General features: G+C 41.0%; 1 protein-coding gene across 1 annotated transcript; it reads right to left on the bottom strand.

Annotated features, from left to right (window-relative positions):
- Nucleotides 1-860: 860 nt before the first annotated feature.
- LOC136863350 (uncharacterized) lies at nt 861-16,360 on the bottom strand. Its single transcript, XM_067139735.2, has 2 exons — nt 16,231-16,360; nt 861-1,979 (listed from the first exon to the last, which is right to left on the bottom strand). Exons 1-2 carry the CDS (start codon nt 16,267-16,269, stop codon nt 1,083-1,085), a joined length of 936 nt encoding a protein of 311 aa, XP_066995836.2. The 5' UTR covers nt 16,270-16,360; the 3' UTR covers nt 861-1,082.
- Nucleotides 16,361-16,639: the final 279 nt, after the last annotated feature.

Below are 16,639 nucleotides of genomic sequence, written 5' to 3'. Positions count from 1 at the left end.
AAGTCCATTTCAATCGAACTGGGAACTTTCGTATTTTTTTTTGTTTGCTTGTCGTGACGATAACGCCAAATGCTTAATCTGTGGGACGATAATTACGTGCGTAAGAAAATCGTCTATTGAAAGACACTACAACAGACTACATTCGGAAAATTATTGTGAAATCATAGGAGACGTCAGAGAGAAAGAATTAAGGAAGTTGAAACAGCTTGAAGAAGAGCATTCTATATCCACAAATGAGGTTTGTTCCAGTACTGTAGCATTTTCATTTTGGTTACAGGTTCTGCATTTTTTTAAAATTATGTTTACATTCCTCTCAAACATGTATGTGTATTTCTAAATCATTTTTTTAAGTTTTTTAATAACACTGGTAACCTTGTCCCATACAACTGTGCATCTCCGCTCACCACACGTAAACATTTCGCAGTGGGGGAGAAACAGCAGTGAAGGTGAGGAACGCGGAGACAGGCCGAACGGGGAGACAGGTGTAGGGAGAGAGGAGTGGGGGGTCTGCACTCTGGTCAACCAAGCAAAGTCGTCTATTGCACCCTGCACAGTGCATGCACCACGCGCATGCACCCTGAGAGGCCCTGCCTTAAGGAATTACATCTTTCTGGCCTGGATTGTTCATGGCATTCGATGGAATTCCACTACTGCAATGCATGTGGACGAAATATTTTAAAAAATTAAAGTGAAAATAGCAACTTTTGAAAATACGCTCCTTAATTCATACAAGCAAATTATAAGGTTAAGTAACCCATTTGCCTATCCAGTTGTCTCTTACCACTAAATTCTGTCGTAAATCATCCAAAGTATCCTGCTGTCGGGTGTAGAGATTGCATTTGTTGATAATAGAGACAATCAATAATGAACTAATCTTTATTTAGACGTATTGTATTGGCAAGTATCCACGTGATTCAAGTGAACAGTTTGACATAAATGACTTCTATTGTGGATTTAAATGTTAGCAGGTTGTTATTGAAACTAACCACTAGGGAGTGCCTTACTGCGCAACTTCCCAATTCTTTTACTCATATATTATTGGTGTTTACTTCAGTTTACCCTAATTATATTCTCTTTTTTCCTTAACATGTATTGCCGTCAACACATCTCTTACTCTTAGGGTCACAATATTTACCCGGATTACAGATCATGTGTGTCGGATACAGATTTGCATCACAATAATAATATTTACGACAGTCGGTAGGATCACAAAAAATTCCTTCCTCAACACAGGTAGGTGTGAATGGAGTAGTTGTTGTGGATGTAGTAGTTGTTCCATGTGGAGTAGTTGTTCCATGTGGAGTAGTTGATATTGGTGGAGTAGTTGCTGTGCTTTCAGTTGTTGTATTGGAAGCAGTACACTTTTCAGTGGTTGTTCGTACATAGTTCCTTCGACGAGGTACACATACCTTTGACGAAACGTCGAAATACTCCCCAGAAGGACATTTGTCCATTAGAGGAAATAGCATGTTGCCAGCTAACATGCATACGTAGTAAAATCTAGTGTCGCTAACCATGGCTGCACTATACCCAATTTGTGGACAAACCTGCATAACTGGTAACGGGCATTGTCCATTATTTAACCTATCCTCGCATGATCCAGTCGTCGAATTATAGTATTGATCTTTACATTCAGTGCAGGGGTATGTGCCCGTTGTTGGGGAGCAGTACAATGATCTTCTACAGTCGTAGGGATCAGGATAGATGCCCTCTTCCATGCAGCCTATGGTACCGGAATTGGTAATGCATCTATCGGTGGGGTTGAGCTGGTCAGAACATCCATCCCTAGTACAGTACTGTTCCTTGGAACAATTTTCTAGAGGGACGAATATATACTGCTGTTTAGAATTCTTGAAGCACGTTCCATAAATCGTGCATGTTATGTCACAATACCGTGAATCCTTTAAGTTTTCATCGCAAATCGTCAAGGTAGTTGGATCTACAGGAGATAATCCCGAAAATGTTTCAGAAACAGTCACCTGGAACAAAGAGAAACAGAAACCAATCATATTACCTCTATGAAAGAAATGTTGTAACATTACTCATTTGCTGAGTTGGTAAAACAGAGTAGCGGTACTGTTAGAAACTATATATATATATATATTTGATCTTATTGTCCGGCTCCATGGCTAAATGGTTAGCGTGCTGGCCTTTGGACACAGGGGTCCTTGGTTCGATTCCCGGCAGGATCGGGAATTTTAACCTTAATTGGTTAATATCACTGGCACTGGCGCTAGGTGTATGTGTCGTCTTCATCATCAGTTCATCTTCATCACGACGCGCAGGTCGCGTATGGGTGTCAAATCAAAGGACCTGCATCTGGCGAGCCGAACTTGTCCTCGGACACTCCCGCCACTAAAATCCATACGCCATTTCATTTCATTTTTGAACGTATAAGACAAAATTGTGAGATAGGGCAATACTAACGCCTATATATCAAAAGAAAGGTCTCCATCTCACAATTACTAGAAAAGTATTTCTTCCATTAAGTACCTTATTTGCGTAAAATAGTAATTTATGCGAATGCCTGACTCATTGGCTGAATGTTCAGCGTTGAAACCTTCGGTTCAGAGGGCCCTGGGTTCGATTCACGGCTGGGTCGTGGATTTTAATAGTCTCTGATTAATTCTTCTGGCCCGGGGACTGCGTGTTTGTGTTTGTCCCAACACTTTCATCTTCATACTCAGACAACACACTACACTACCAACCACCAAAGGAACACGCGACACAGTTCGCACCCGTGACCCCACAGATGTGGGAAAAGCGGTAGAAAATAAGAAGAAGAAGATGTCATTTATTCGAATGATACGATGCTTAGGTCATTGCAGTAAACTGTATTAGCTGGTACAGGGCTCTATGAAAGTAATTTCCGCTGATCTTTCTGTGCCAGTAAGAAATAAGGTCTAATTCATTGAGTGACGCCACCTTTTCTGTGCCAGCCCTATAGAAGGCACTGTTAAAGTTGTCTATGCATATCTTTCTATGTTAGTATGATAGATGGCTTTGTGAAATCAAGTTATCACCAGAAGAATTTGTTACTCCGTGTTGGTTCTAATAAGCGATGTATGACAAAATTGTAAAATTAGAATTCATTACAGCTGCTTCCAAGAATCAGGTAATTTATCTACCTAGAATTGGTTTGGTGTCTATATTCCGCACACAAAATTTAGCGATATTTCTTTGTACGGGAGTGAGGAGTAACGAGGGACCTTTTCCGATTCCGGAAATACTGCCAACTGAATAAAAACGAAATCTGAATTGAATCGATAATGTGATCGATCGATATGAATTTTCTAAACTTTTATCATCTTAAGACTACAACTGTGTCATACACACATTGTATAACATTTATAACATTTCTCGATGCGAATCTTGCTCTTAGCATGAATTGTACAGTTTGGCTTTGCTGTGTAAACAACAACAGTACTAGTACGTAAAGTGTACTCCAGATGTCGCACAGCGATCCATTAGCGATTCATAGTTTGTGTTTCAAAGGTTGCCAGTACGAATCTCGAAGATACTCGTGGTCGACCGATTCAGCACTAGGGTGTCCGTGTATCGCTAAAAGGTGCGCGTACTATACTGATAGTAACCTGCCTTTCAAATTCGAAGAGTGGCAGTTCCCGTTACGTCTTGCTTTCACAATGGCCATTAACAAAGCACAGGTATTTACTTAACTCGGTGAGTTTTCAGCCATGGTCAGTTATATGTGGCATTTAGTACATAGAGTTAAAGCTGCGAGGGATGTCAAAGTTAAAATTAGTACTACACCATATCAGGGTCAGTTCCCCGAAACTGAAGGGCATTTCACAAAAAATGGTAGTTTACAATGAAATATTAAAATCAGTCAATGAAAAGGACAGTCGAATGCAGTCATTTTGCAGTGAGCTGTAGCCTGTTTTATTACAGTGATTTAAGGCTGTTACACGCATGCACAAGAAGATTATGATAGTGCAATTGCCAAGGTTCAAAAATACCATATTTATAGTCACAACGGAAGTGTAAGTTTAAGGACAAATAAATGGTGTTCCGGAGTTCGATATATTTTCCGTTACTTTTCCCGATCTTCTTTTATCCAAACCAAAAATCCAAACCCCATGGCACAACAGCCCCGAAGGACCATGGCCTACCAAGCGACCGCTGCTCAGCCCGAAGGCTTACAGATTACGAGGTGTCGTGTGGTCAGCACGACGGATCCCCTCGGCCATTATTCTTGGCTCTCTAGACCTGGGCCGCTATCTCACCGTCAGATATTTCCTCAATTGTAATCACGTAGGCTGAATGGACCTCGAACCAGCCCTCAGATAAAGGTAAGAATTCCTGACCTTTCCGGGAATGGAACCCGGGGCCTCCGGGTAAGAAGCAAACACGCTATCCCTACACCGCGGGGCCGGCTGCTTCTTTTATAATCAGTTCCATTTTTAGTCTTTTTTCGCCGCTATTGCTGCGACAGGCCACTAATATACTTTTATAGAACAACCCCGTACGAAACCATAATCAGAGAATAAGTTTACATTTTCTAAGCGACACAGCAAGTGAACTGGCAGGAAATGTACTGTATGTCGTACACTTGAGCCTTTCAGGATTGTGCGTAGTAAAAGCAGTTTACAAAGTTTCGAATACCGTATTTTAACTTTATTTTATCTTACATTCTGAAATAAAATATCCACTTACCCTTTCTTGAGCGACAATTCCTACTACACAATTCAGATATTAACAATACTTCAAAACGAAATCCCGTGGCACAACAGCCCCGAAGGGCCAAGCAACCGCTGCTCGGCCCGAAGGCCTGCAATTTACTAGGCGTCGTGTGGTCGGCATTTGGAATCCTCTCCGCCGTTATTCTTGGCTTTCCAGACCGGTTAAACATAAGTAAGATGTACAGATATAGCTTTTATTTGTTTACATACTTTTACTCCAAAACACCTCCTATAGCTACTAGATGCGCCACATTAACCGCAACGTGATACACGGATTTTATTTGCTTACATACTTTTACCCCAAAACACCTCCTATAGATACTAGATGCGCCACATTAACCGCAACGTGATACACGGATTTTATTTGCTTACATACTTTTACCCCAAAACACCTCTTATAGCTACTAGATGTGCCACATTAACCGCAACCTGATACACGGATTTTATTTGCTTACGTACTTTTACCCCAAAACACCTCCTATAGCTACTTGATGCGCCACATTAACCGCAACGTGATACACGGATTTTATTTGCTTACATACTTTTACCCCAAAACACCTCCTATAGCTACTAGATGCGCCACATTAACCGCAACGTGATACACGGATTTTATTTGCTTACATACTTTTACCCCAAAACACCTCCTATAGCTACTAGATGCGCCACATTAACCGCAACGTGATACACGGATTTTATTTGCTTACATACTTTTACCCCTAAACACCTCTTATAGCTACTTCATGCGCCACATTAACCGCAACGTGATACACGGATATTTTCATGTTCAGAAGTCGTTTGAACATTACCGAGTTACTTGTCAACTAAAACAGAGACTGTCGGCTATGTATTTAGAATAAATGCAAGTCATGTTATTACATAAGCTCACCGGACAAAAAAAAATAGCCATTCTAGTGCGCATGCTCAGATGGATCGTTAAACCTGCGCAGATGACGTAGCGAACCAGTCCCTTACTCAAACGTACGCGCACTGCCTCTACGTGAGCATAAGGCAGTAGCGATCAGTGAGGAATTGGTGTTTCAAGTGGACAGCGTACGCCAACATGGCCAGATGTAAGGATGTGACAGAGTGGCAAAAATGGGCAATAGTATTTGGCCGTGCCTATGGCCATACGGTGCGTGAAGTTGCTGGATTTGTTATTGTTCCGCAGCGGACTGTTCAGCGTGTCTACAAGCAGTGGTGTACTACACATGGCCAGGAAACACGACGTCAGATTTAAGAAAAGCAGCTCGATTTGTTCTGGGTGATTTCCGACAAAAGAGTAGCGTTACAAAAATGTTGCAATGTTTGGGTTGGGAAGAATTGAGAGAAAGAAGAAGAGCTGCTCGACTAAGTGGTATGTTCCGAGCTGTCAGCGGAGAGATGGCGTGGAATGACATTAGTAGACGAATAAGTTTGAATGGCGTTTATAAAAGTACGAAAGATCACAATATGAAGATAAAGTTGGAATTCAAAAGGACAAACTGGGGCAAATATTCATTTATAGGAAGGGGAGTTAGGGATTGGATTAACTTACCAAGGGAGATGTTCAATAAATTTACAATTTCTTTGAAATCATTTAGGAAAAGGCTAGGAAAGCAACAGATAGGGAATCTTCCACCTGGGCGACTGCCCTAAATGCAGATCAGTATTGACTGATCCTAACTGAGAGGGACCTGAGAGGCGTTTCACGGCTTGTGAATCAAAATCGCTTCCAGACCCGACAGGAACTGCTGCAGTCAGTGAATGAAGGTCCATCCCAACCTGTTAGCGAGAGAACATTGCGACGGGAACTGCATGTAATGAACATATGTAGTTGGTCACCTCGCAAGAGGTTATTGCTCACAAAGGCACATACAGCTGCGCGTCTTCAGTGGGCTAGGAATCATTGAACGTGGACAGTAGCTGACTGGCGGAACGTAATGTGGTCTGACGAATCATGGTTTTGCCAGTATTCCAATGGCGCACGTCGTCAAGAACACTGAAGTCCAAATGAAGCATTTCATCCTGGATATTTGCAATGTCATTTTCAAGCCGGAGATGGATCTGCGATGTTTTGGGGGTGTTGACCGTATCATACATTAGGCCAACTCACTGAGGTAACCGCTAACACGAACCAGCACGTTTATTTAAACATTCCGGATGAATAAGTGTTGCCTTTCAGTCAACATCTGCATAATGATTATGCTACTGATCCCCCCATTTTTCAAGATGACGACAGCAAAGTTCACCGCCCTGGATGCATACAATACAGTATGTGACTCGTTTTATGAACACTCCCCTACCCTATTACATCTCGATTTCCTGGCAAAATCACCTGCCTTGAACCCCATTGAAAATGTGTGGGACATGTTGGAGCAGCGGGTAAAAGGCCGACATAGCATCCCCGCAATTATGTGGAATTGCGCGATCAAGTTCTCAGCCAGTGGCTTAACCTCGATGCGACGTACCTTCGCAACCATGTGGACTCGCTTCGTAACCGAATCCATGTGGTTATCAAGTCCAGAGGAGAAGTTATGCGGTATTAGATGATGCCTGTAATGATTAACTTCTTCTTCTTCTTCTTCTCCTTCATATGTTTTTCCTTCAGGGTCTGTTTTTTCCTCGGACTCAGGTAGTGATCCCACCTCTTTCACCTCAAGGGCAGTGTCCTGGAGCTTCAGACTCAGGGTCGGGGATACATCTTGGGAGGATGACCAGTACCTCGCCCAGGCGGCCTCACCTGCTATGCTAAACAGGGGCCTTGCAGGGGATGGGAAGATTGGAAGGGATAGACAAGGAAGGAGGAAGGAAGGGGCTGTGGCCTTAAGTTAGGTACGATCCCGGCATTTGCCTGGGGGAGAAGTGGGAAACCACGGAAAACTACTTCCAGGATGGCTGAGGTGGGAATCGAGCCCACCTCTACTCAGTTGACCTCCCGAGGCTGAGTGGACCCGTTCCAGCCCTCGTACCACTTTTTAAACTTCGTGGCGGAGTCAGGCATCGAACCCGGGCCTCTGGGGGTAACAAATAATCACACTAAACACTACACCACATAAGCGGACGTAATGATTTCTCCAGGGGTGAATAATTATTTTGTCCGGTGAGTTTATTTGTCAATGTTATTCAGTTTAGCACTCACCAACGTTATGCCAGCAAGTAATCTGTTCTTTTGGTTATAAATTACTTAATGTAATGGTATATTTACATTAAATCTATTAATCATGGCCGCAGGAATTCTTTCTGAAAGTTTGGTCTTGGCCTCAGATGTAAATCAAACTGGTATATGAAAAAGGGAAATAAGAAGATGATCATGTGGTTAGCCATCCTCACTATGTCAGGTAGAATATATCATTACCATATATCGATAGAAATCGCTTTCCGAATACCTACAATACTGTATAATAAGTAGCCTGATTTCAGTGATATTTGTGGAATGATGCAATTCAAACTAATATCCGGAAAATGTTTTTTATAATGAAGTGATTTAAGGTTATCGAATTTTGGATCATCTCACAATCAGTAAAGTTACTTGATCTTTGCAGAAAACTGTGTGCTATTTCCGGGACTTGACATGATATTGTAGCTGATGATTGTACATGTTTTGTTTGTTTTTCGATGATCAGTCCTTTGACTGGTTTGATGCAGCCCCTCCTGGTCACTCTGTCCTGCGTTAACCTTTTCATCTCTACGTAAATATTGAATCCCACATCTACGCCAATCTGTTTCTCAAAATCACTTCAGGGCCTCTTGTAACCAATTTTTCTACCTGTACTTCATTCCAACGCCATCTGAAAATGTCATGTGTGTCTCAATCTATCCAAAGTTCAAATCCACTAATCTTTACAAGTCCAATGAACTCGGTTGATTACATCTCGCAACTCTATTTTCCTGGAATAGTGTGAGAGAGTAATATTGTAGTAATATACTTTTATGGGTAAAATACTAATCTGAAACTGAAAGCAATTACTTTCGAAAATGCAGATTGTGTAAATGTGATTCCCTTATTCAATTTTACACGCAGTTTAGCACTTCTGGAAGCACAAACTTCAATATTGGCCTAGCTTCATCGAAACGGTTGTGAAGAAGAATAGGATATCACTTCGTATTTCTTTGGGGGCCGATGACCTTCGATATTAGGCCCCTTAAAACAACAAGCATCATCAAGCATCATCGTACTTCTTTGTTATGTTAGTGCAAAGTCCGTTGTAATATTCTAAGTATGCGGCCATATAAAACGTGGCTTTCCCTTCAGTGGCTCCTCGTCTCGAAAGGAATGGTCTATTTCAAAGGTCGTGAGATGTACCTTTCCAGGCTTTATATTGCCCAAATATTGCTAAGAGCTCTTATGCTGCCGTTGATAAGCGCAGTTCCTAGAACAAACCTTAGTCGGCACAGTTCAGACGTATTCCACAACAGACGATTATAACGTCGGAACTTATTCGACATTCGAACGAAAAAGGCTAAGTTTTTTGCCCTGTTCTTGATGATACTCATAGAGTAATAGTTCTTTGAAATATTCTGCGACGGATGCGTACGTTACTTTCCCCACACATTTCTGATATCAGCGTTTAATCATAGTACAGTAATATCCTGCTTGTGGCAGCCATCTTTTCCCAACATTTTAACAATTTCCTTATGCGTGACAAAGGAAAAACCAGGAATGAAACTTATTCCCTTATTTCCGCATGTTGGCATCGCACTCTGCACGAGAAGTTTTACACTTCCTAATTAAAATTAGACAATTCATTTTATTTCGGTTATACAAAGAGCCGAAAATGACATCCTTTCCCTTCTTATCAGGTCCTTTACGGTGCCGATGACCTAGATATTAGGCCCCTTCAAACAACAAACATCATCATCAAGTCCTTCACTAGTTAATGTGTATACATTTGTAAGTACTCAGTTTAATACCACCCTGCAGTACTTAAATTCTATTCACAGCTGTCCAGTTCTCTGTGTGTCAATTCTCCTTGCAGGATTCGCTCTTGGTTTCTGAGATATCAGAGATTTTACACGACTAGCTGATGTCTCAGGGAGACTAACTTGTGCTTATGTACTTTTATAGTCATTAAATCCACTTACAATTTGATAATTGCTATTTCCCTTCCCCCATAAAAAATGAGGTGCACGGAAGATATTTCTGGTACTCTATATATCTTTATGTTTGCCATGAATCATATTTCTCTCGATGAATCTTACTTTTTTGGGAAGGAGACGATACCAGTTATTAGACAGAATTAGAAAAAGAAAGGAAGATTATGCAGAAGGGAAGAAAAGGGCACAAGATCGAGAGATATGGAGGTCACAGCCATGAATGTATCTGCCGGATGGCAGAACAACCTATGATGATGATGATGATGATGATGATTATTTTGAAAGATCACTCTTTAAATTTTATGGAAACCTATTCGGTATGACATATTCTCGTGTTATGTAGTTTATATTCCATTACGCTGGGCAGTTACCCTCACAAGAGCTTCCACATTCTTGTTATTTGTTGTAGGTATAAGGGGCGATTAAAAAGTTTCGGTTCGACGGCCGTACAGTCCTAAATCGGGATGCCAATCGGGCAAAATTGCCGTGAGCATTAAGCCACTCATTCTACCGACGCACCAGACTGAAGATCTCCCGTGTGGTAAACACCGTGTCCTGCTGCGTGAAGAAGTCCGTTATCGCCTGCTGCATATCCTCGTCCGACAAGAAGTGTCGACCCTTCAAGGCCTTGTTTAGGGGACTGAAGGCGTGATAATCATATGGGGAGAGATCAGGACTATAGGACGCTTGTTGTTTTCCGTAATGGATGAGATTGGCCTCCCAGATCGACCGTCATCTTGTGTCGAAACGTTCCCAAGCATCCCTAAGATGGAGTAGTTGTACAAGGTTGGCCAATGCAATTGATTTGTTAATAGTCTGTCCAGTTCGGTCCTTTGGGTGAAGAACACAATTGAAGTCGCCGGCTAATATGAAATTTGGAGCTTGCCTCGAATGAATAGTTAGGTCTTCTAGAAGAAATCTTTCCCTTTCAAGTCTGTTTTTGAATCCGATGCACCATACACATTAATCAGTGCATACGTTTCATATATGGTATTTAGAACCCTACCGTTGGGATGAGCAGAAAAGTCGTATAGATTAAGTTCGGGACGATATACGAGGGCAGTTCTGCGAGCGTCATCCCCTAAATTAACTACACATTTATAATATTGTACTACACATAAGCTGGTTGTGCTTACCTCTTGTAGAAGTAAGATATCTATGTCATGCTCTGTAATATACTACTTGAGTAATGTCCACTTTGTTGTATTTAAAATAACGTTTATATTAGCCGAGGCGATAGTGCGTAGGATCATGCCCAGGTTATGTACATGTCGTTGTCACTGCTGTAACAACTTGTCTCTGGCGGTATGTTGACACACGCACATAATATGAAGGTGAATAAACATGATGTATTATATTATAATAAATACTGTTCAGTTCCTGACATCCAGTATGTATCTCTATTTAGGAAATCGAGAAGTTTTACCCATGATAAATTGCTCTCCTAATAAATTCAGCTGAGATGGGGAAGGGACTCTAGCGTCTACCTACTACTCTACTCCCCTGTAGCCGCGGGTCTCTTACGTTGTACAGCTTCTGTGTTTCTTCCCTCGACGTTCGGTGTGTTTTAACATTTGTTATGTTTTTCGAAATTACAGCTTCTTTAATTGGTGTTTCATGCATCTTCAATGCTTTCCTGATCCCCTGACCTCGTCTCTTTTATTTACATAAGATTCGAGGATTTGTCTTCAGTTTCATCGCCCCATTGCATGCTACTGGTCTTGTAATCTTGAATGACGCTCTTGTACAACGGTTGATTTTTGTCCCCCCCTCCCCGGCCTCTTGATTTCGTTAGCACCCTAGCATTTACAGTGGAACCTCGATATCTCGAATCACCTTGGGAGCTAAATTTTATTTCGAGTTACCGTATCGAAATTTCGAGATATAGAGAACACCGTTTTTGAGCATGTATAGCACATAATTGAACCATGTGTATCTACCGGGTTATGCTGAATACATTATTTTAACCGCATTTCGAGCTCGATATCTGCAGTCGCTTAATTGCATCCAGTATCCAGTATTCGGGAGATAGTGGGTTCGAACCCCACTGTCGGCAGCGCTGAAGATGGTTCTCCGTGGTTTCCCATTTTCACACCAGGCAAATGCTAGGGCTGTACCTAATTAAGGCCACGGCCGCTTCTTTCCCACTCCTAGCTCCTTCCTGTCCCACCGTCGCCATAAGACCTATCTGTGTCGGTGCGACGTAAAGCCCAACGCAAAAAAAAAAATTCTCGTTCGGCATTTCTATTGGTAGCTTCATTATTCTTACCAGTTTAATATCAATATCGTTCGGCTCCATTGCTAAATGGTTAGCGTACTGGCCTTTGGTCACTGGGGTCGTGGTTTCGATTCCCGGCAGGGTCGGGAATTTTAACCATCATTGGTTGATTTCTCTGGCACGGGGGCTGGGTGTATGTGTCGTCTTCATCATCATTTCATCCTCATCATGACGCGCAGGTCGCATAAGGGCGTCGAATAGAAAGACCTGCAACTGGCGAGCCGAACATGTCCTCGGACACACCCGGCATTAAAAGCCATACGCCATTTCACTATCATTATCGGCACATGTTAAAACAACACCAGAGAAGTAACCACTAAATTACCGTAATTGTAATTTTCCATTTTTTTAGTTATTATCTGGGCCACCTTTTAATCAGACTAAAGAGGAAATGAGGGTGATAGCCAGGGAAAGACGTGGGTGAGAGGGGTTGCGTCTATGGTGTTGTCACATGGTAGCAGAGGGGCAAGGAGGCGCACGTTTCATGCACTTTGTCAACATGAGTTCCCACAACGCTGCCGCCAATGCGAAAAGCTGCCATACTTATTCAGTAGATGGAGTTACTATCATAGTCCGTTTAAAACATAAGTGAGAAAATTTTATCAGTGCGATTCGCTCTTAAAAACAGTCTATGTGCGTATCGTGTGCCAAAGTTACTTCAGAACCATGGCGCAATTATGAAGAACACGTGAAACAGAGGGAAAATCAAATGTGGGAAGCTGATGGCCTCATAGAACTTCTTCACGACAAAATTGTGATCAAACTCAATGAGAACTCCAGCTCCAGTGACGGTACTTCGTGTGCTGACTCCTATTCTGATTTCGAGTTGAGTGTGCGACAACTCGATACTGCTGCACAAGGTAAGCTGACGCTTAAAAATGCTGCATGGTGATATGAACATATTTGTTACCGAGCTCGATAGCTGCCGTCGCTTAAATGCGGCCAGTATCCAGTATTCGGGAGATAGCGGGTTCCAGCCCCACTCTCGGAAGACCTGAAGATGGCTTTCCATGGTTTTCCATTTTCACACCAGGCAAATGCTGGGGCTGTACCTTAAGTCCACCGCCACATACTTACCACTCCTAGTCCTTTCCTATCCTGTCGTCCCCATAAGACCTACCTGTGTCGGTGCGACGTAAAGCAACTTGTTATATAAAGCATATTTTGTGAATCTAATAATCCGATGATGATGATGATGATGATTATAATATTATTATTAATAATAATAATAATAAAATTCTTCAGCTTATCCCAGCTATGTATGATGTCACTGGAGCCACCCGAACTCATTCTTTGACTTTGGCCGGAGGTTGAAGACTGAATGCCCTTCCTAATTCCACGTGATCCTTTAGATGAAAATCTCGACCCAGAATCGACCGGGACTCGAACCTCAGCCTTTCTGGTGGTAAGACAGTAGCTAATCCGCTCAGCTAATCTCATCTCTCCCAATACTATAATAATAATAATAATAATAATAATAATAATAATAATAATAATAATAATAATAATAATAATAATAATATAAGTATTTTTATAAAAATACATTTATTTTGTGAAATCGTGCTGGACGAAGCTGACAGGTTTTCCCTGGATCCCCACTTTCCACTGTCAGTTTTAAAGTTCATTCCAGTACGGGTACTTGATTACTTCTTTCGCTTATTCATCAATTATCACCCATGTGTAGTGTGACAGACCTCTCCAGCCGGCGCAATTCAAATACTGTACTTGGAATTAGGTGGGGCTTCACTCCATTCCAGGCCCGGTCTTCGACTCTAATCAGGCCACATATTTGGATAACAATGGTGACTGATAAATAACAAAATAATGTGGGCCTAATATATTTTACGCTAATAATAATTCAGTGAATGTAATGCTTACTGTGTATGTCAAAAGAAATCTTTCGCAATGCCTTTAAGATGAAATTGTAATTAACACATAGTTTCATTGAGTAAGTTCATTATTTTAAGGCGTAGCCATTAAGTTGTGTAATGGGAATCCACTAGTATGAATAAGTGTGTGCATTAATTCTTTTAAATGTGCTCAAGTTGCAATCGGTGGCCTGTGTTGTGTTATAGTGCTGAGTATAATTTTCAGTCGCGCGCCGGTTCATTTGGCAAACAAGGCGAGTACGGCGAGGCAATGACGTTACTTCCGGTGTACCACACTTGATTGCATTTTTCCTAATGCTATAGGTTACCATTTCCACTTTACTTTATTTAACTTGAGAATATTACCGCACCAACGTCACGCGCAATGTGGGCAGAGTACAGCAAACCGTTCTCCACCACAACTCAAGCCGGACTGTTACATTTAGTTTCTATGACTGTTTACAAACTGCGAGTTTCAATACAAGGTGAGGATCCGGAGGCTTTACTTTTTATTACGTCCCTTCTCCGTTTTTTGGGCTTCGTCCCAGTTTATAAGGGTCGGCATTTCATGTGGATTTGGCCTTTTTTCGGCCGGATTCCCTTCCTGTTGACAACCTTATGTGGAAGGATATAATCTCTACTGTGTGATTTTATAGTGGTTGGTATTGTTGTTAATTAAAAGGAAGATGTGTATATACTTTTTTTAATTTTTTTACGTCACACCGACACATATAGGTCTTATGGCGACGATGGGATAGGAAATGCCTACGAGTTGGAAGGAAGAGGCCGTGACCTTAATTAAGGAACAGCCCCAGCATTTGTCTGGTGTGAAAATGGGAAATAACGGAAAACCATCTTCAGGGCTGGCGACAGTAAGGTTGAACCCTCTCTCTCCCAGATGCAAGCTCACATGTGCACACCCATAACCTCACGGCCAACTCGCCCAGTAAGATGTGTATTAAGATGAACACAAACACAGAGTCCGTGATCTGGAGAAATTAACCATGTGCAGTTAAAAACCGTGGCATATTCCGGAATCGAACCTGGGGCCCTCTGAACTGAAGGTCAGTTCCTTGACAATTGAGCTACGTAACCACGCTGGTGGATCACTCAGTGTGTATCTACAACTATATTTCTTAAATTACTTATTGAGCTATTTTTGCTATTTAAAATTTAGTTAGAGGTATTGGAAATTACCATGAAAGGGGCGATAATTGAGTACTCTAATTTAAATAGGGACTACGTGCCAAAATATAAGTTCACAGAGAAGCAGAAGAATAAGTTGTATTACATGGTAACGTTTTGAAGCAAATTAGCACACAAGTTTAGAAAAAAAGTAGAAGCATAGAAACCTATTAAGCAAGTATATTTGCAAAGAAAAATTCTTCAGTAAAAAAAAATTAATGAAAATTGAAAACAAAGAATGCATGTGTGTGTGCCATGTTCTTGTAATTAATCAATCACATAAAATTCGTTTTCGTATCTCTTATACGTGTAATTTTGATACAGCCAAAATTTTAGTGCACACGAAACTGCAAACCTCCATCTTGCGATTGTCTAATAACATTGTTTGAGTTCTTCTGCCAAACAAGAGATCCTTTTTCTCAAGTTTTTCTTCTTGTCACTTGTGATGCGGTTTATGCATTCAAGTTGCTGCATCTCTACGGTTGCTAGATCTTGCCGTAGTCTTCCAGTTTTTTCGATGTCGCGGATGATCCAGGTAGAAATATTATTACATGACTTCCTTACAAGCAACTGGCAACAATTTTCCTTTATGATTTTAATCCAGGAAGCTTGAGAAACATATAACGATCTAATATTGACAGAGTTATCTGCAGTTTTACAATAATCCTTGAAATAAATTTACGCCATATTAAACACATAAGGTTGCTGTTATCAGCTAAATATGATTGAAGTTTCTAAGTCCTTCGGTAAGTTACAAATGTCATTTGAATTATATTACTATAAACTGAAATCTTTACAGAGTTAGTCTTCACAATGAGGGCAGCACTATCTAATGAAGGAAAGTGGAACTTTGACCATTTTTATTACACGTACAGTACAACCAGCTCCATCTTTTGGTAGTACCTTAAAAACTATTCCCTCCAAATCTTTGGCTTTAAAACATTTACACGTGCTTTGGGTGTGTTATACAGGCCCTTTAAAACTGAAATCCTCAAATGTTCAATTTTGGCACTTAGACACCTTTTAGTTTATAGGATTCAATTTATGTACTACTTTCCAGAACAAGCCTATGAATTAGCGATGCGATATCTATGCTTAATTTTAAAGATGATAACACAATCCTTACCGTTACGGTTAAGAAGAGAGCTATGAAGTGGTTGTTCATATCGGCAGCTCGTTATTAACTCTAAGTTTGTTTCTCCATAACCTACTTATCTTATATACCAAAGCGGTGTTGAGTTAAAACCAACTCCATTCTCTGAAAATGAATGACAAATACTGATAAATAGATAAGTGGGTTCTGAGAGATTAGAAAGTTGAATTATAGATTTCTACAACTCTCTTAACCTGTACAGTCTTATCTAAAACACCTCTTTATCGTGAGACCTCTATATTTTCAACTTGAACGTACTTGAATTGCGATTAGTCCTTCCTAAAAGTTATGTCAGCACTTCTCCTTTCCAACGATTCACTGCGTCAACTGCCACCCCAAGACATGATCGTTTGATTTTGGATTAATGCACGAATGTTTTTTC

This window comes from Anabrus simplex, chromosome 2, assembly GCF_040414725.1.
Source record: "Anabrus simplex isolate iqAnaSimp1 chromosome 2, ASM4041472v1, whole genome shotgun sequence".
Taxonomy (NCBI): Eukaryota; Metazoa; Arthropoda; class Insecta; order Orthoptera; family Tettigoniidae; genus Anabrus; species Anabrus simplex.
Note: the sequence above shows the minus strand (reverse complement) of the source record. Positions and strands in the feature narration are given on the sequence as shown.

What these genes read in the sequence shown, in the direction of transcription:
- LOC136863350 (XM_067139735.2), bottom strand. Translation starts at nt 16,269, where the DNA reads ATGAACAACCACTTCATAGCTCTCTTCTTAACCGTAACG. An exon ending in CTCTCTTCTTAACCGTAACG is followed by an intron (nt 1,980 to 16,230) that starts GTAAGGATTGTG and finishes TCTTTGTTCCAG; the next exon opens with GTGACTGTTTCTGAAACATT.